At 35.9% G+C, this 17,158-nt stretch overlaps 1 protein-coding gene across 1 annotated transcript in view; it reads right to left on the bottom strand.

The window, feature by feature from the left end:
- The window catches only part of LOC113040205 (von Willebrand factor D and EGF domain-containing protein), a 59,552-nt gene that overhangs the window by 26,637 nt on the left and 15,757 nt on the right, over positions 1 to 17,158 (bottom strand). The window contains exons 9-15 of the mRNA XM_026198525.1: positions 16,886 to 16,959; positions 14,981 to 15,257; positions 13,640 to 13,842; positions 12,015 to 12,952; positions 6,434 to 6,570; positions 3,859 to 4,023; positions 2,545 to 2,646 (exon numbers count right to left, since the gene is read on the bottom strand). Coding sequence (XP_026054310.1) covers positions 2,545 to 2,646; positions 3,859 to 4,023; positions 6,434 to 6,570; positions 12,015 to 12,952; positions 13,640 to 13,842; positions 14,981 to 15,257; positions 16,886 to 16,959 — 1,896 coding nt within the window. The remainder of the gene's footprint in view (positions 1 to 2,544; positions 2,647 to 3,858; positions 4,024 to 6,433; positions 6,571 to 12,014; positions 12,953 to 13,639; positions 13,843 to 14,980; positions 15,258 to 16,885; positions 16,960 to 17,158) is intronic.

Here is a 17,158-nt window from a genome sequence, read left to right as displayed (position 1 = left end):
CAGATACAACGCGATTTGGGCTGCACTATGCCAAGAGCAAAGTAGGTGGAGTTTTCAAAACTGCCCGTGCATACGTTCTATTTATAACAGTTGTTCTATCTAATAACGTGCAGGCCTGTTAATTGTATCGTACTGCTCAGGAAATTCCGATACAGTACAGTACTAGTCCATTTTGATTTCCGTGCTTGCTCGGATGCCCCGATCGATTGGTAAAGTGCACCCAAACACCAGACCTGTTGGTTATTGGAGGATCTTATATTTCTGGTCTGTTAAACGCATTGGCCATTTTGCAACGAGCCTTCAGCGCGTACTGAGTGAACGAGCGCCTGACTGAGTAGCCTATATAACATATGGTGGTTTTTTTTCTTCGGGGGTGTCAGGGGCGTTGCCTGTTACGTCGTTTGGGTTATTGAGCTACCTTGTTGAACGCATATCATTATATTTCACAATTTTTTATTTATTTTGCAAATATAATTAATTAGTCCAACGAACCGTTCGGTACATAATGCGTACCGCGTACCGAACCGAAAGCCTCGTACCGAACGGTTCAATACGAATACGCGTATCGTTACACCCCTAATATATATATATATATATATATATATATATATATATATATATATATATATATATATATATATATATATATATATATATATATATATATATATATATATATATAATTAATCCTGCATACATTTTCATCAATAGCAACATTCAATTTGTGCTTTTACTGGGAATCGAACTCACAACCTTTTCATTGTTTATGCAAAAGTAAAAAAAAAAAAAAAAAAAATCCAGGACAGAAGGAAAAAAGAAAGAAGGAAAGACAGAATGTGTGTTATTGAACTGTGCCATTGAGCACTCCTGCGGTATCCAACAGCGTGGAGATGTTTTGCTACTGCTCACGGTTATACACTGTATCTCAAGCCAACTTCCTCTGTCAAACCTTTTTAGATAATCCTCAGCAGTCTTTGCTATAAATCACCAAAGCATAAAGCCTGGCACTGATACAATCTCTATATTTCAAGTTTTTAATATCCAGCGGGACGTGTAAGTCGCAACGCCTGGAGGACAACCGCGGCAAAGCAGAGAAGATAAACACAGACCAAACTGATCCAGCTAGATAACTCATCTCTCACGCTGAGATTACACGCTATGTGGCAGCTGAAAACCCCGAGAAAGAAAGCGAGAGAAGGGGAGGACATCGGGTGCTCAAGGGATAGGTTACTCTGTCAGTCTCTGGTTTTGATGTTGGGAATAATATTGTCTGTTTTCCACATCCATGCTCTGGATTTTTCCAGCACACATACCTCAGTGGCCTCACGTATCGCTGTTGTCCTGATGCACCGAGAGCAGTTTAGACACTAAACGGCTATGACAGACCTTTTGCCTTTTGAGTCTATAAACTCGCATCCTCTGTGACTTATTTTCCAGAGGAAAATCCAGGCTGTTAATATAGGAAGTGTTATTCCACACAGTGTTTACAAAGTACAGGATGATGGACAGATGGACAAATGAACAGAAGGTCCATGAGGGAAGCTGTGCGTGTGCAATCATGGATGTTTTTACACACAGTACTACAAATATCCGTCATTCAAAAGCCATTTAGAATTTGTTTAAGGGCTTTCTGAACAACTGCTGTATTGAAATTTTTTCTGTAATTAATGCAGATCAACCTAAATGTATCTTGAAATTAAGATTAAGATATTTGTGATATTTGATCAATTAATAATTATAATTCATAAATAATATTGTTTCTATTTTAATAATATTATTAATAATAATAATAATATAGAGAGATTGTTATAAATTTTAATATTAGATTTTAATAAACTTAAGCATTTCAAATCAAACATCAGCAGTAATATCACTGTTTGTAGCATTTTTGTTGTTGTTGCAAAAATGGTTAATTTATCAATAATATAATATTGATATTTGTTATCAGTTTTATATTAATACTATTATTATTTCTAAGATGTGCATGTAAAATAGAATTATGAATATTATTTATTAATAATATTAGTGTGTGTATAATTAATAATATTTATAATTATATTTACATTCATATAATAGCCATTAATAATAATATCATTATTAAGAAATGTATTATACATTAAAATATATGTTCATTAAAATGTATGAAAATTATAGATATCTTCTTAAATTGTAATAATATATTTTAATAAACTATATATATATATATATATATATATATATATATATATATATATATATATATATATATATATATATATATATATATATATATATATATATATATATGAGAAATTAATTATCAATAATAAATATAATTTATAAAATATTTTCTATATCATATGTGATATAATATATAACCACCTTTGAATTGCAAATGTAGTTACAATGCATACAATAAATAGTTGGGAGAAATGCTATGTGCATTTGTATTTTTATTTCACTTTTTTTGTGCTAATCATGAGCAAAATATGAGATAGAAGGACCGTTCAAAGTCTATAGGTCTATTTATGAATGCATTACTAATATGTGTTTACACAGCATTACCTTCAGCTTGCAAAGTCCAGAGGCAGTCACACACAGCTGGCAAATACCGTCATAAAGGGTTAAAAATTTCCCCTCGCTGTACTGATGACCATCATTAGTCACCTAAAGGAGAAAAAGAGAATTAGAAAGGTTTAGATATCTATCCTGAGCCAATACAGTATATCTAATAAATGTATTTTATTGCTTAAAGCCTAAAATGAAGCTTTTATGTGTGTGGTTGATTCCACATAAAGCTGTTTATTATATCCTTACCAAAATGCTCAATAACTTGACATGAACATTGATTCGAGTCATAATGAGAGAAAAAAAGACAAGAACTACAAAAAAATTATAATTAATAATAATATTTGGTCATATCAACCAAAGAAATGTGAAATAAGGATCATGCGAAATAAATGCATATTAAGAAATATTTATGGTCATTAAACCTCAGATTGTTCGCCACTGGCGGGTGATGCAAAAAAGTACATCTTCCTGTAATACTTCAGACTTCAGTGTCTTTAGCAGCACTAGTTTGCGCAAATCCAAAAGCAAGGTTAATTTTTCACCCCCTCAGTGAGAGTTAATCCCACAAGCCTTTGAGATTAATGCGGGCAGGAGTTATGTGGATTTCGAGATGTATTACCTCACGGATATGTCTTTGCGCTGACCTTCAGAGACACCCTGTGGCTCTTTCAACATCTAAATTTATGTTAATGATTCTCCTCATCACAGGCCATCCATTTTTTTACATCAGTAAACACACTCATTAACACGTACACACATAGATCAAGCCCCACTTTGGGATTGAGCGCCGAGGTCAATGATCAAAAGACCTGAATGGAGTTTACGAACTTTTTAATGTTTATGTTAGCCATATACTTAAAGATAAAGCCAAATTGGTTTTCAATATGAGCCTTCAAAGTATAAAAATGATTCAATTGATTGTGTTGCCTTTATGGCTGTCATTCAGAATGGAAAAGCTCTCCTCCATCTCACGGCTCGGCGATTTCGGCGTGATATAATATTTTAACGCACCAGGTACGCATCATTTATCTTGGCCTTAAACAGCGGCCGGCATAAATTCAAGCTGATTTTAAACGTTAAAACCCACAACTGTGAAGGAGACTTTCTGCGTAATTGCATTTCGCGAATGTCCTCAATTCAATGGCCGCTTCATCTTTCAATCGAAATGGAAATTTTCGAAAAAGATGGCTGGCTTTTATCTTAACGATGACATTTTGATTCATTCAGTCACAGCTAAAAGTGGCACTGGAAAATCAATAACATGAACCCTCGGACAGATCTCTGTCCTTGAGATTGATGGACAGGTACCTTAATCTCCCATCTGGCATAGGGCTGCTCGCTGGCCATCATGATGTCCATCATGTCGACGTCCATGTTGCTGAGTCTCGGGACGGAGCAGTCCACCGCTTTAGAGCTCAGGAAGGTTGCTTTGGTTCTGACTTCCTCTTTAGGGATCCAAACTCCATTCATGTGCTAAAAAAAACATCAATGAAAATAAATTGTTTATAATATATTATATAATAATGTAGAAATATTTTTTTTAACAGAATATACTTAAGTGTGAACGGAATGTAATGTTTTTGCTCACTTAATTGTTATCTACATTTAAATGCAAATGTATTATTATAGTTTAAATTCATGTTTAGTTCCGCGAGTTAAACTTAAGTAGTTTTTAAGAAGTTTTACTCACTTAAGTAGGATTAAAGTACATCTTTAATTGTAATTTTCTAATGTCAAATGTATTTGTATTAATAAAAGTTTATTATAAACTAAAATATACTTATTCTAATTTCTTATATATATATATATATTTACATACTACATAGATATACTGTATAACTTCCAGCTATATTGACATAACTCTAAATAAAAATACAAAAATACATAAAAATTAAAATAATTTCAACTAAAATAAAAATATATAAATAAATCCATAATATGAATAGTCATACTTGTTTAGTGTGATAGTAAGCACAGCATTTTTTTGACAATTAATTTGACATTGACAGTACACTTCATAAAATAACTTAAGCATGTTAACAAATAGTAATGCAATGAATGCAATTTAAGTACACTGAATTTTATTTCATTAATACTATACTATCAGCAAGTACAGTTTTTTTTAATTAATATTGTACATACTTTTAATATTTGAAGTTGCACATTACATGTGCAAAGTGAATATAATTAAGCACAATTCTTTCTTTCTTTCTTTCTTTCTTTCTTTCTTTCTTTCTTTCTTTCTTTCTTTCTTTCTTTCTTTCTTTCTTTCTTTCTTTCTTTCTTTCAGGCCAACAAATGCATAGTTTTATCTGAAGCAGAACATCCTGTCAACTTCCCCTCATTCAGGTCATTACAAACATGTTCTGTTTCTTACATGCAAAAAAAAAAAAAAAAAAAACACACATTGGAATTACAATTTTAGGTAAACTTTTTCTTTACATTTTTCCACATTTATCAGAAGTTATGCTGCAAGTTTAGTATGGGCATCTGTGCTTCAGCTGTTCACAACTGTTTGAGATAAAGACTGCAATTAGAGCAATCTTCACCCCTGGGCCTTCATTCTCTGAGAAAAACAGAAACAGCTAGAATAATGAATGTCAAACCAATTTGCTCAAATGGGATGACCTCACACAGCAGGCGAAACACCCCCTGAGAAAATACGGCGAGAAAAGTGGCCGGTTCGGAAATATCTGAGCGGTTGAATTCAAATGAGATGAAAGCATGCAGGGAGCAGATTCACATTTGCATGGTGGGATTCGTTAGTTACATTAGCTTTTTAACCATGATGTTTTCAGGTCCCAAACACTTCAAATTATAATATTAATTTAGAAATTACCCTTTGGTTTGCTATTAAATGCATTTCAATTGTTCTTCTGAAGTCAAAAAGAAAGTAGACCTGATCTTTTCATAATTTCAGAAGTATTCAAAGTTAATGAAAGTATGTTTTTGAACTATTCAGGGGCTGTAGGTTTTTTTTTAGACCATGAGAGTTAAACTCAACCCTTCAGGGCATCAATTTTTGATAATTCAATTAACTTAAGCCCAAAACTTTTAAGTAAACCCGACAATTTAATAAAGGAGTCACCAGCGCATATAAATTCTCAGATAATTACAGCACATTATGTGTGTATTGCATGTTGTTTACTGGTCTTATTGTGTGCTGTTTTCTTTGTATGTGCTCTGCTGTGTTGACTGATTACTGTTTTTATTGCTTTGGTTATCTCCTCAGATGTCCCCTATGCCTTTCCTCCCTCATTCTTCTAATTAAATATACAAACAGATGGCAAGCAGGTATTAAAAAAAGCCATGCTAAGATTCATAAAGACTCCTTGATGAAATATTAAAGAAGACTGGCTTAGAAGAGTTGAACTTGTTCACTATAAAAAGCACAAAAATTGCAATTAAAAGATGGATGGATCAGTGTAATATGTGTATCCTAGATGTGCAAATAATGTAAATGTTTATACAAATTTAATATTATTATTATATATATTTTTGTGATGTCTAAGTGATCATGTCTGAGATGTCTATATATATATATATATATATATATATATATATATATATATATATTCACACATGGTAGCATATAAAATTTTTATAAAACAAAAAATGTTATACTATAATATTATGTAGTCTATTATACCAAATTTATTTAGTATAAAATACTTTCAAGTAATACAATACTATTTTTTAAATTATTCAATTATATAAAAATAAAAATAACTTAAAATTTTTATAATATTAAATTATTCAAATTATTTAATTATGGATAGTTTTTTTTTTTTTTTCTAAAAAAAACAAAACAAAACGTATAAAATACTACATTTGTCTTAATATACATTTTGCCGAATAAACACAAGTGACAATTGTGTCTCACCTTTAGTCTGGTTACAAGACAAGCAAGGTCAGGTGAGTCGATGAATCCCAGCCCAAAAACCCTCACGCTGTCACAGTCGAACTCACGAACGTCACACAAACCGTCGTTCTCCAGACCTGTGATTTCTATTGGCTGACCTGTGTAAACAAAATAAAACACACAATTATTCAAATAACTTTAAAAAGAGCATAAGTAACAGTAGCAGTGGTTCGTTGAAGTATATGAGGGCGTGGCCTATCCAAGGGGTGTGGCCTTTTTGCTGGGTGTGGTCTCTTAAGTGACTTTTCAGACCTCTTAGCGACTTTTTTTCCAAAAAAGCGACTAACGACAAATCGCGACTTTCTTGGATAAACCTTACTTTGTCTCTGAGACTCTCCAGTACTGCCGCACGAGCGCGAGGTCTTGGTTTCCCAGCGCACACACCTCTCTTTGCATCTGCAAAATTATATTCTGTTGCTTCTAATTCTATTTTACATGCAAGTAAAGCCAAAATCACAGTATAACCATTGTCTTAATCTTCTGTGTATTTTATTTCATTAGACAATGTCATTAAATTTTAGTGCAGATTAATATCTTTGAGAGCTGGTTATATAGTCTTAATGGTCCTCATTTCAGTCATTATAATATTCATTTCATTGTCATTTCATTAAAATATAATAATAAAAACAGTTTTATTGAGAATTTGGCTGCATTCAAATATAGTACATTAGCACAGGGAGGCAAGACAATATACGCACTTACGTCATGAATATGCTAATTAGCGTATTACATCATCTACCAACATTTAGCGACTTCTCAGGGGGGGATAAACTACTTTCCATTGAAAGAAGTTGGTAACAACACTGGTCCTTGACACTGCAGTTGTACAGCTCAAGACAACCAAACTCAGACACCTAAATACACACACTCGCTTGGTAGAAAACAATTTGGGGTGTAAATGGAAAAAGTACAGACTTTTCTGGGTCACAGGGTCAAATCCAATTTGTTCTCTGTCATTCAACTCAACAACCTCATTCAAAACCTCACAGAAAAAGTCTTTCAGTCGAATGAGCCTTCAAAAATGACAGTCTGCCTTCTACTCATTGTTGATTCATTGAAAAGCCACTATGGGAGTCTTGTTAAACCCAAAAACTCCATTGTAAATTTATGTGAAGTCTTTAATAATGTGCACTCCCCATCTTTCCAAGAAGCCCCAGTGAATAAAGTTTACAAGACTCAAATGGAAAAATGCAACACCGGCAGTTTGAAAGATGCCGTTAAACCAAATGAAAGTCATTTCGAAGTACATCGCCGCTAACAAACAAACAAACAAAACAATCCCAGCTTTAAGCTATACAATACAGTACATCACTAAATATTCAGAATGCTGGATTCTGACCTTGCCAGCCCGCGTTTGTCATTAAATAGGGAACAGATTCATTCTGTAAACATTACGGTATAATTAGTGCTGGGGAAAATGACGTTCTCCATAACTGAGGCTCCCAAATAATGCAAACGAGTAAATACAAGCTTGTTTGGGCGTCTCTCAGGCCTTATAAAACACAACAACATTTAATATAGTTTCAGTGACAGGCTAAAATGACTGTGCCTTGGCTGCATTGCGCTTGATTAATGCCATTATCGTTCCCATCTCGGCTCATTTCAAATCAGTGTTTTTATTACCAGAGCATAACCTTACGTTCAGATCTCCGCGGGGCGGAAGTCTATTTAAATCGCATATCTGAAACACAAACGAAAATGGATGTACTGGGACGGGATACTAAACTAAGCCAGAAGTGTAGTGAATATCTAAAAATGAAGAGGGAAAACAATGAGAGATATCAGAGAAAATGGTCCTCGGAGGAGAACAATTAAGCACAGAGTGAGTGCTAATGAATTTTGGCCTCATCAAAGAACCTCCTCCAGATGGTCTCATTTTGTGTAATTTTACACTGGTTAAAAAAGTAATAACAAAATAATTACAAAAACAAAGTCGCCACCCAACACTGTTTAGAAAAGATATACTATACCATCAGAGACAATTAAGTTAGTTTTAAAATATTTACATACATACATGCAATGAAAGCTACAACATCTGATAAAGAAAATATTATATTAAGTATTTAGTTAGATTAAAAAAAATATACAAATAAAAAATATTAAAGTATGAAAAATATTATTTTTGATGCTGTATTTTTCATAAACGTTAAAAACATATTAGCATATTTTACACAGGTATCAACATTTTGCCTGTATAAACCGTAGAATATAATATGTGCATATTTTATGCATTTGTCTAAATGCATGAAATGAATTAAATGAATGAAATATTAATTATATAAAAATTATTTACGTTTATAATTATAAACTATAATATAGACATATATAGACTTAAATGCCTTTATTATATCAAAAATACAGAGCACGAATTCTGAGTATGGGCTGCATGTCACGTCACATTTAAAATTTCATTTACCTTTTCAAAACTCATAAGGCCTATTTCAATGATTCTTACAACTTCTGAGTTAAACAATTAGCATGTTACGTGACATAATTTGCCAATCAGTTAGCTAACCATTAAAAAGATATTAGCAGTTGAAACAAGGATAATAAGCCAAAGATTCTAGGACCTTAAAAAAAAGCATTACTCCCACTGCATGAGTACCATACATATACTTTCCTAATCGCCTTGGAGATCAAACGTTTCCAGCTCAGCATGTCAGTGAGGTGATTTTCAGATTTTCCCATGATTCACTCTGCTCCCGAGCTCCTAAAATGCAGATCTGAACCAGACAAGCCTCAAGCACTGACGCAGTGTACACACACACTTACATACTCTCACACAGTGTCCCTGACCATCCAGGAAGGGAGCGTGAGAGATATTCAGGAGTTTTTCATCTCTGCCACAAGGGCAAACCAAGTGCTTTATGTTTGAAGAGAAATGATGAATGAGGAGCGATCGGGATGACTCACTGAACCGGCTGTGTGTGTGTGTATATATATATATATATATATATATATATATATATATATATATATATATATATATATATATTCAGAGATGAATCTAAGAGGAGTCCTTTCTACAGAATGTGACCCCTGCCTCACAGCTGAATAAAGGCAAAAGTGAGGTTTTCCATACTGTTCCACTATTGAATGAAACCCCGATATGCACAGGTATTGAATCCGGTCTGATTGTCTTTTCAATAGACTTGATTTTTACTCTTCCTGGAATTATATGAAATAAAGAGTAGTACAGCTTCATTCCTGGCACCTTTCATGTTGGCAATAATAGCATAAAATCTGCCACAAGACTAAGGAGAATATGTGATGTGCAGTTTCCTGGGAGGTGCGAAAATGTAAATTGAATCGCTTTAGTTCCTTTTCCCCATCATTTTCAAATCTTGAGGTAAATCTAATGAACACACAGCCTGAAAAGGTAGTCAGGATCCACCATTTGTATACTACAGGAATCATTCAGACAAAATGAAAACCCATTATTTAATCACCCTCATTTCGTTCAAAACCTGTATAGAGTCATTTTGGTGTTATCAATCATGAAAGATCACTTCAAGCTCCCATTGTATGAGGAGAGCTATGTAATCTTCAAAATATTAGCTTATTCTGTTTTACATGCAGAAAAAAATATACATATATTATTATAATATATTCTGTGGTATACTCCACTCTTTGGCTAATAGTAGGTCACCAAGTCAAAAATATTACATACAGTACACAATATACATGCTATATTCAACAGAAATAAATGTAGCATGTTAGCACACTAACATATTTACAAATCACAAGGCCAAAGGTGAACACAAACAAAATGAAGCCCTGCAAAAAACACACATTTGACTAGATGAAGTGGAAATAAAGTCAACTGAAAATGCTTAGGCATAAAGGTGTCATAGGCTTCCGAAATAAACTAATGGATGGCGATCCCAGATGTGAAAGAGGCATCAGCCGATGATCAGTTGCGCAATTAAGCAGATTTATCTAGCCGTCCTCCCTGTGCTACCTAGCACGTTGATCCTAGCGTGGTTATCATAAATCAGAGCTCGCTCTCGGAGAGGTTGAAAAATGTCAGTCTGTGATAAACAGCCCTCTCTAGCTCTCCTAATCTGTTCGCTAATTTGTGTTAAAACTTCCGTTTTGTCACCAAGGCAGCCCCAGGGAGCGTGCGAAAAACATCGAGGGAGATAATGGCTTAGCGAAGATCCCAATGCTAATCAGAGCGTCTGGCACAAAGTCATGCGTTAGCATACCTGCATAACAATATCTCATTGATATGAAGGTTGGCTGGGAAAGCTAATGGCACTTGTGAGCCTCGCAGCTATTGCCAGAAACAATCAGTCAATACACACGCTCAATGACTTTGCCGTTTGAAAAAGAGTTCCATACAACAATTCAAATAATTCACAAAATCAATAAAAAAACACACTTGCTCAATCGTACGCCATCTGCGGTATCTTTGAAGACACGCTTGAGGGAGTAGGAAATTATTCTTTGCCGAGTGTAAGGACAAGGAATGCAAAACAACAGCATCCAGAGCGAAATATAATTAAATGGAATTGAAAGCATACAACAAACAACAAGACCCTAAAAATACATGATGAAAATAGCTGGCACAGGGAAAAAAAACAATCTAATGCCACAAAAATGCTCTGACATGTTGGCCACCATCTGGTAATGGCAGCTGTAGTGAACACTGTACTTGTGCCAATGAACAGGATTTTAATTACACAAATTTGGCCAAAAGAGCAGCAAAAGTATTGACCCATAGAGATGCAACATCACATCACACTAGACAGTCATCTCCCATGCTTGTAAATGCAATAATAAATTGCCGAATTTTTAACGTCAACTGCTATCACACAAGACATATTTCCAGAGCCCTAGAGTTATCTATAGAGGAAATAAAAATGATAAGTTCAGCAGGATTTCCTTCAAAATGTGGTGTACTGCTCACATTGCACCCTCTTTATCTCCAGGAGCAGGAAGTGATGTGCCTTTAAACAGGAATTGATAGTGCAAAGCTTTTCCTAAGGTTCTCCTGTTCTTCTAAGAAATATACCCTTACAATCTCACTGGAATCACAACAATCTCACAGATTTGTGCTCTGATCTACCAAGATACTATAAACACTATGCCAATCCCCAAGACCAAATTACTTAAGAAAATACTACATCTTACTTTTGAATTTAAAGCTTTGCTCTCTTATATGTCAACAATTTTCTCACTTCTGTTTCAACCTTAGAAGTTGACAGTCACCTGAGATATGAATGAACAACCTCTGATCAATAAATCTCCTCTCAGACCACACATCTTATGTAGAAAACTTTCAAATGACTCCATAATTTCCAGAGAGAGTGAGAACAAAGGTGGACGTTCCCTAGTCACCCGAAACAAAGCCTCAAAGATAACTTTGATCCGCAACTGTTTCCTGTTCAATTCTCACACCCCTGCAGGCACGTCACACAAAACATGTTGTAGTACCCCATATGAATTTCTTATTAATAAGCCTAGAGTGTGTCTAATAATTGAGGATCCCTGTGGATCACGTTTGAAGCAACAGATGGATGTCAAAACGATCACTTACTGATAGTAAGACTGCAGTCGTGAAAGCTGTAGCCTGGATAGCACTGACATCCCCGCTCTACACATTCCCCATTTCCATTACAGAAATTTGGACAACGTAGGGCTGTTGCGATATCCGCCAATGGACTAGAAGCCTGGGAATGCTGGTTTCGGTTCTCCAGCCACTTCCGTTCACATTCGTTCTCCAGGAAGGACACAAGGGCATCCTCCCAGGCCAAATCATCTTTCAACTGAAGATCCAGGATGCAGAGATCCACAGCTTCTTCCAGGCGCCGACCCAGCAGACTCTTGCATACTGTGCCCACGGTTGAGTTCGCCAAGGCCAGCTGGCAGACCTCCAAAGCTTTGGCAGAATTGAGGCCACTAGCTGTCGGCCAGGAAGGGTGGGCAGCTGGATGGTTGGAAGAGCGGTGGTCATCTGGAAAGAAGTAGGCAAAACTTTCGAGGTCAGTCTGGCTTAGGGCCTGGACGGTGTAAATGGGCAAAATGTCAAGGGTTTGTCTTTTAGGCCTTCCACCTGAGCTTGGTAAGGGCACCTTAGATTCATTCAAGCGAGGGGCATCAACTTTAAATAATGAGTCTAATTCTAATTCCTCTAAAGAAGGAGAGTTTTCTGCCAGACCTTGGGACACTTGAGACTTCAGTTTAACACCTAATTCTGACACTTCAATCAACGCCTCCCGCTTCTGGACGTTACGGGTGGAGACAGTTTTAACGGTGTACTCGGCAGTGGCATCTTTGTAAGGGAATAGGGTTGTGAAATCTGTGTCGTCGTGAGATAGGCAGCGAGAGATGGCAGGCGGGTTTAATAGGTCTTCGGAGGCACGTGCTGAATGGAGGGACAGGCTGTATCCCCTTTGACAAGCACAGAAATTCCACTTTATCTCCTCATCCACGGCAGGTGGCGTGCTGTCAAACAGGCTCTCCCCAGGCGTGATCCTGACATGAGAAATAAAACAAAAATATGACTGTCTCAAATCAGCCTTTGAATTAAACCCTCAAGCACTGCGTCAAGAGAGGATTTAGAGTTCGAGAAAGGTTAGCCCTTTAGATTAGAGACTTTTCTCTGTTTTAATTATATTTGTCATTAAAACTAGCGAATCAAGGTTAAGTGGTGATGCAAAACCGAACTGATATCCAAGCCTCCTATTAACTCCTACTTATTCGGCATCTTTTGGAAGTTTACAGATTGTAAATGTGTGACAATTTTTGTACATACATCTGACCATGTTCATAGTTCTTACCAGCATTATAGCACCATATTTCTGAGCAGGACCATTAGTTGAATCTTCAGGTACACCTTAGAGAATGGCACTTCAACTTCAGTCCTGTGGGGCAAGTGTCCTCCTGAGTTTAAAACTTACCCCAACCAAACAACCCTAAGCCAACTAATTAAGGTGTTCACAATTACTTGCAAATTACAGAAAAGGTGGGTTAAATTGGGAATGGTACTAAAGTCTGCAGGACAATAGCCCTCCAGGACTGGAGTTGAGGAGCCTTTGAGGCGCTTAGTGGCACATTTCATGACAGCTTTGGTTCTGACTAGATTTATTACCCGTCTTAAACTCTGTATATTGTTTCTAGTGAAAATATAGACTACATGGATGTTAAAAAAGCATTTCTCACCTCCAGTCCTGAATGAATTCCTCTAGGTTTTTGTCATGGTAGCTTGTGCCTGCAGGATGGTGGAGGTCATTGTGGCTGTTCCGGTCAAATAACCCACACAGGCCTCTGGTGGCGTTAAAGTCCTGACTTGGAGCCCTGACGGACAGACTCATTCCCCAATCACTGATGTCTGCTCGCACAAACGCCCCTGAGGCAAAAACGATCTGCAGGGGTCAGACGAAAATCACATAACATATTTAATGTTGAACATTAAACCATCAAACATTAAATCATCAAAATCAGGTAATGTTGACCCTTAAATATGTAAGGCTTTTTATATATATATATATATAGATGGAGAAAAGATTTCAAAGAGAAAAACTAAAGTCACTTTACCCCAACTTTAATCATAAACTAAATGCACACGTTAGTAAAATATTCCATTTCTCTGGCAGCTGGTTATGAGGACATTAGCGGCAATTTGTCAAGGGTCTACATCAGAATATTACAAATCTAGATAAATGTATCCATCACAAGCCACTTCCTCATTCAAACTGTGTCACAATGCAACAATGACAACATCTGCTGCACTGACAGGCCGATGGTCTATGGAGACCGAGAACTTTCAAAATCTTTTTGCAGGGAAAAAAAACCCCTCTTTTCGAAGCAGATGAGGTCTGTGTTTACTTTTCAGACAATTTTGCCAAGAAATTGAAACTTGAACTGCATATATTTCACAGTGAGCTTGACTGAGATTTCCTGAGATTGCATGTCAATGTGGTATCATACGGTCTATTGTGTTTTCAGTTAAATCAAATATATATTTTACAATATGAGCAGTGTTTGGGAAAGTTACTTTTTAAAGTAATGCATTACAATATTGTATTGCTCCGTGTGAAAGTTTACAAATTGCATTACTTAGATACATTTTCTAGAAAGTAATGCATTAAATTACTTTTGAGATACTTTTTGTCACCTGGGCTGGGCTGGGCTTGCTTAATTGTTTTTAATAACAAAACAACCACAAAAGTTATATTTTTGGCGACTGTAATGGCCATTTCACACCTCACTCCCAATTTCTCTCAATGGGGAGAGGCGTGAGTGAATAAATGGGAACAATAACTTGAAAAAGTAACTCAGATATTTTGTTGTAAATTTAAACGCAATACATTACTAGTTACTTGAAAAAGTAATCTGATTAACTCGCGTTACATGCAATGCTTTACCCCAACACTGAATTAATTAGTGAAACAAATGTTTTACTGCATCATAAAATAGTCTACGAATAAAGCCTCATTTTTTAAAACCTATCCATATTAATTCATAATTATTAGCTACCACAGCACTGTATTGTAACCGTACCGTGACTTTCTTCCCTTGATGCGTCTCATGGATCTTAATCTGATTTGTTATGGATGGTCCCAATGCCTTGACGGACAAGTGGGGGCGAGTTTCTCGCAGCTTCCCATTGCACATGTCAAAGGTCACAACCTCGTTGCCCTCTCGAGCCGCCACTCCGCAGGTACACGCCACAGAGTAATGTCGGCTCCCACAATCCCATTGCCTCGTGTGGACCTCAAAAACACGCTTTGTGCTCTTATAAAGCAAAAACGTGCCTGTTTGCTGGTTCTCGTATCGCCTGAGTGGAATAAGGTTAAAGTAAGATTAATAGATGACAATTTTAAAATGAATGACATGTAACAAGATACACAGAAAGAGATACACAGACTGATAGCTATCTTGCTTCTTTTATAAGTTCTGTTTTGCTCTGCTAAAAGTCATGGTGATTAAAATAAATGAAATTCAGAAAACTTCTGTATGCACTCTATAAAAAACCTTTAAAGACTAGACAGCTGAATACAACCTCTCAGAGGACTACTTGAACTTAATAGCAAAGTGGAGAAGAGGCAAGAAGAAAGAGTCTTCTTAAAAAGAACTGTAAGATAAAACACGAGCAAGAAATTGAGGGAGAGAAACCGAGGCAGCCATTTTCACAAGACAGTTTCAGCACAATTTACTTTGATGGTGACTGTGACACCTTGCAGTTATTGCTCTGTGCGGTGGCTTTGCTGTAAACACACATTGCTCGATACATCGCGCTATAGTGTGTGTTTAAATCCATATCTATTGTCCATTCAGGCCATGTGTGCTTCTCCACTGGAGGAAATTGTGGCACAGGGCCGACATCTGTCAAGGACATATCCGCTAATGAGGACAGTTCCCGTACACTTTCATGAAGATCCCTCCTTCTGAGCCAAATTCAAAGTGTACAAACTGCGCCACACCAATCTGAAATCCAAAGTGACCTTTACGTTTCTGCCTCATTACCTGAAAATGTACCATTTGAGCATATGTCTTGTAAAAGTCACATAACTTATGTCGAAATAATCACAGGCGATCTAAAACATTTAAATTGTCCTTTGCAAATGCCAAAGACAGAAATAAAAAGCTCTCAGTAAATTATTTGTGCTACTTCACAAAGAATCAAAAGTCGTTGTTCTGTTCATTGTTTGCGCAATTCTTTGCCAGATGAGCTCCAAAAAACAACAACTTGTACAAATTTTACCTACCATCAAATTAAATTTAAGAGTACAAATGATAGATCTGCGCTACACAAATGTGAAATCCAAAGTTATCCATCTTTACGTTTGTGCCTCATTACCTGAAAATGTAACATTTGAGCATCTGTCATGTAAAAGTCACACAACTTAAGTCACACAACCAGACAATTTATAAGAATTCAATTCGTCAATCACAAATAGCAAAGAGATAAATTAAAAAAGCCTAAAAAAAACCCAGTAAATTTTCTTTGTGCTCACTTTTGGGAATCGAACCCACAACCTTGGCGATGTTAGCCGTTATCACAATGCTTTACCAGTTAAGGTACAAAAAATAAAGGAACTCCTTTTCTGAAAACTTGTAAATGTTTTACCTAAAAGTGCAAGTGATCAATCCGTACCACATACTGTAAATCTGAAATCCAAAGTGACCTAAACATTTGGGCCTCATTAACTGAAAATGTACCATTTGAGCATCAGCCATGTAAAACTCACATAATTTGTTAATCTCAGGCAATCTAGCAGAATTCATATTGTCCACTGAAATGCCACAACAAAAGGGAATAAAAATCTTTCAGTATATTTATTGTGGTCCTTTGGATTCAATCCTATGACCTTACCATTGTTGTTGTCATATTAGCAGAAAGCTTTACCAGTTGAGTAACAAAAAAAAGAAAGAAACTTGTCTAAAAATTCAGAAATATTTTACCTGCCATCGAATGTAATGACATGAGGGTCAGTTAGGGAGTAACAGGTTGCCGTTGGAACATCTTGAACTGTGATCTATATTCAGAAAAAAAGATTTAATTGGTAATGAATCATTCATACTGGCAGCTAGTTGCACTGCAAATTTATCCATTGCTTACATAGAGAAATGACTCATAAAAAAGTAGCGAAACCATCTCAGGGAATCAAATTTCACAATTTAGATGCCATTGATGGGAATAATAGTTGCGGAGCTATGCTGTCTCTTGCCTAATTA

Source organism: Carassius auratus, chromosome 22 (genome assembly GCF_003368295.1).
Source record: "Carassius auratus strain Wakin chromosome 22, ASM336829v1, whole genome shotgun sequence".
Lineage (NCBI taxonomy): Eukaryota > Metazoa > Chordata > Actinopteri > Cypriniformes > Cyprinidae > Carassius > Carassius auratus.
The sequence above is the reverse complement of the archived record's forward strand: the minus strand, read 5'-3'. Positions and strand labels throughout refer to the sequence as shown.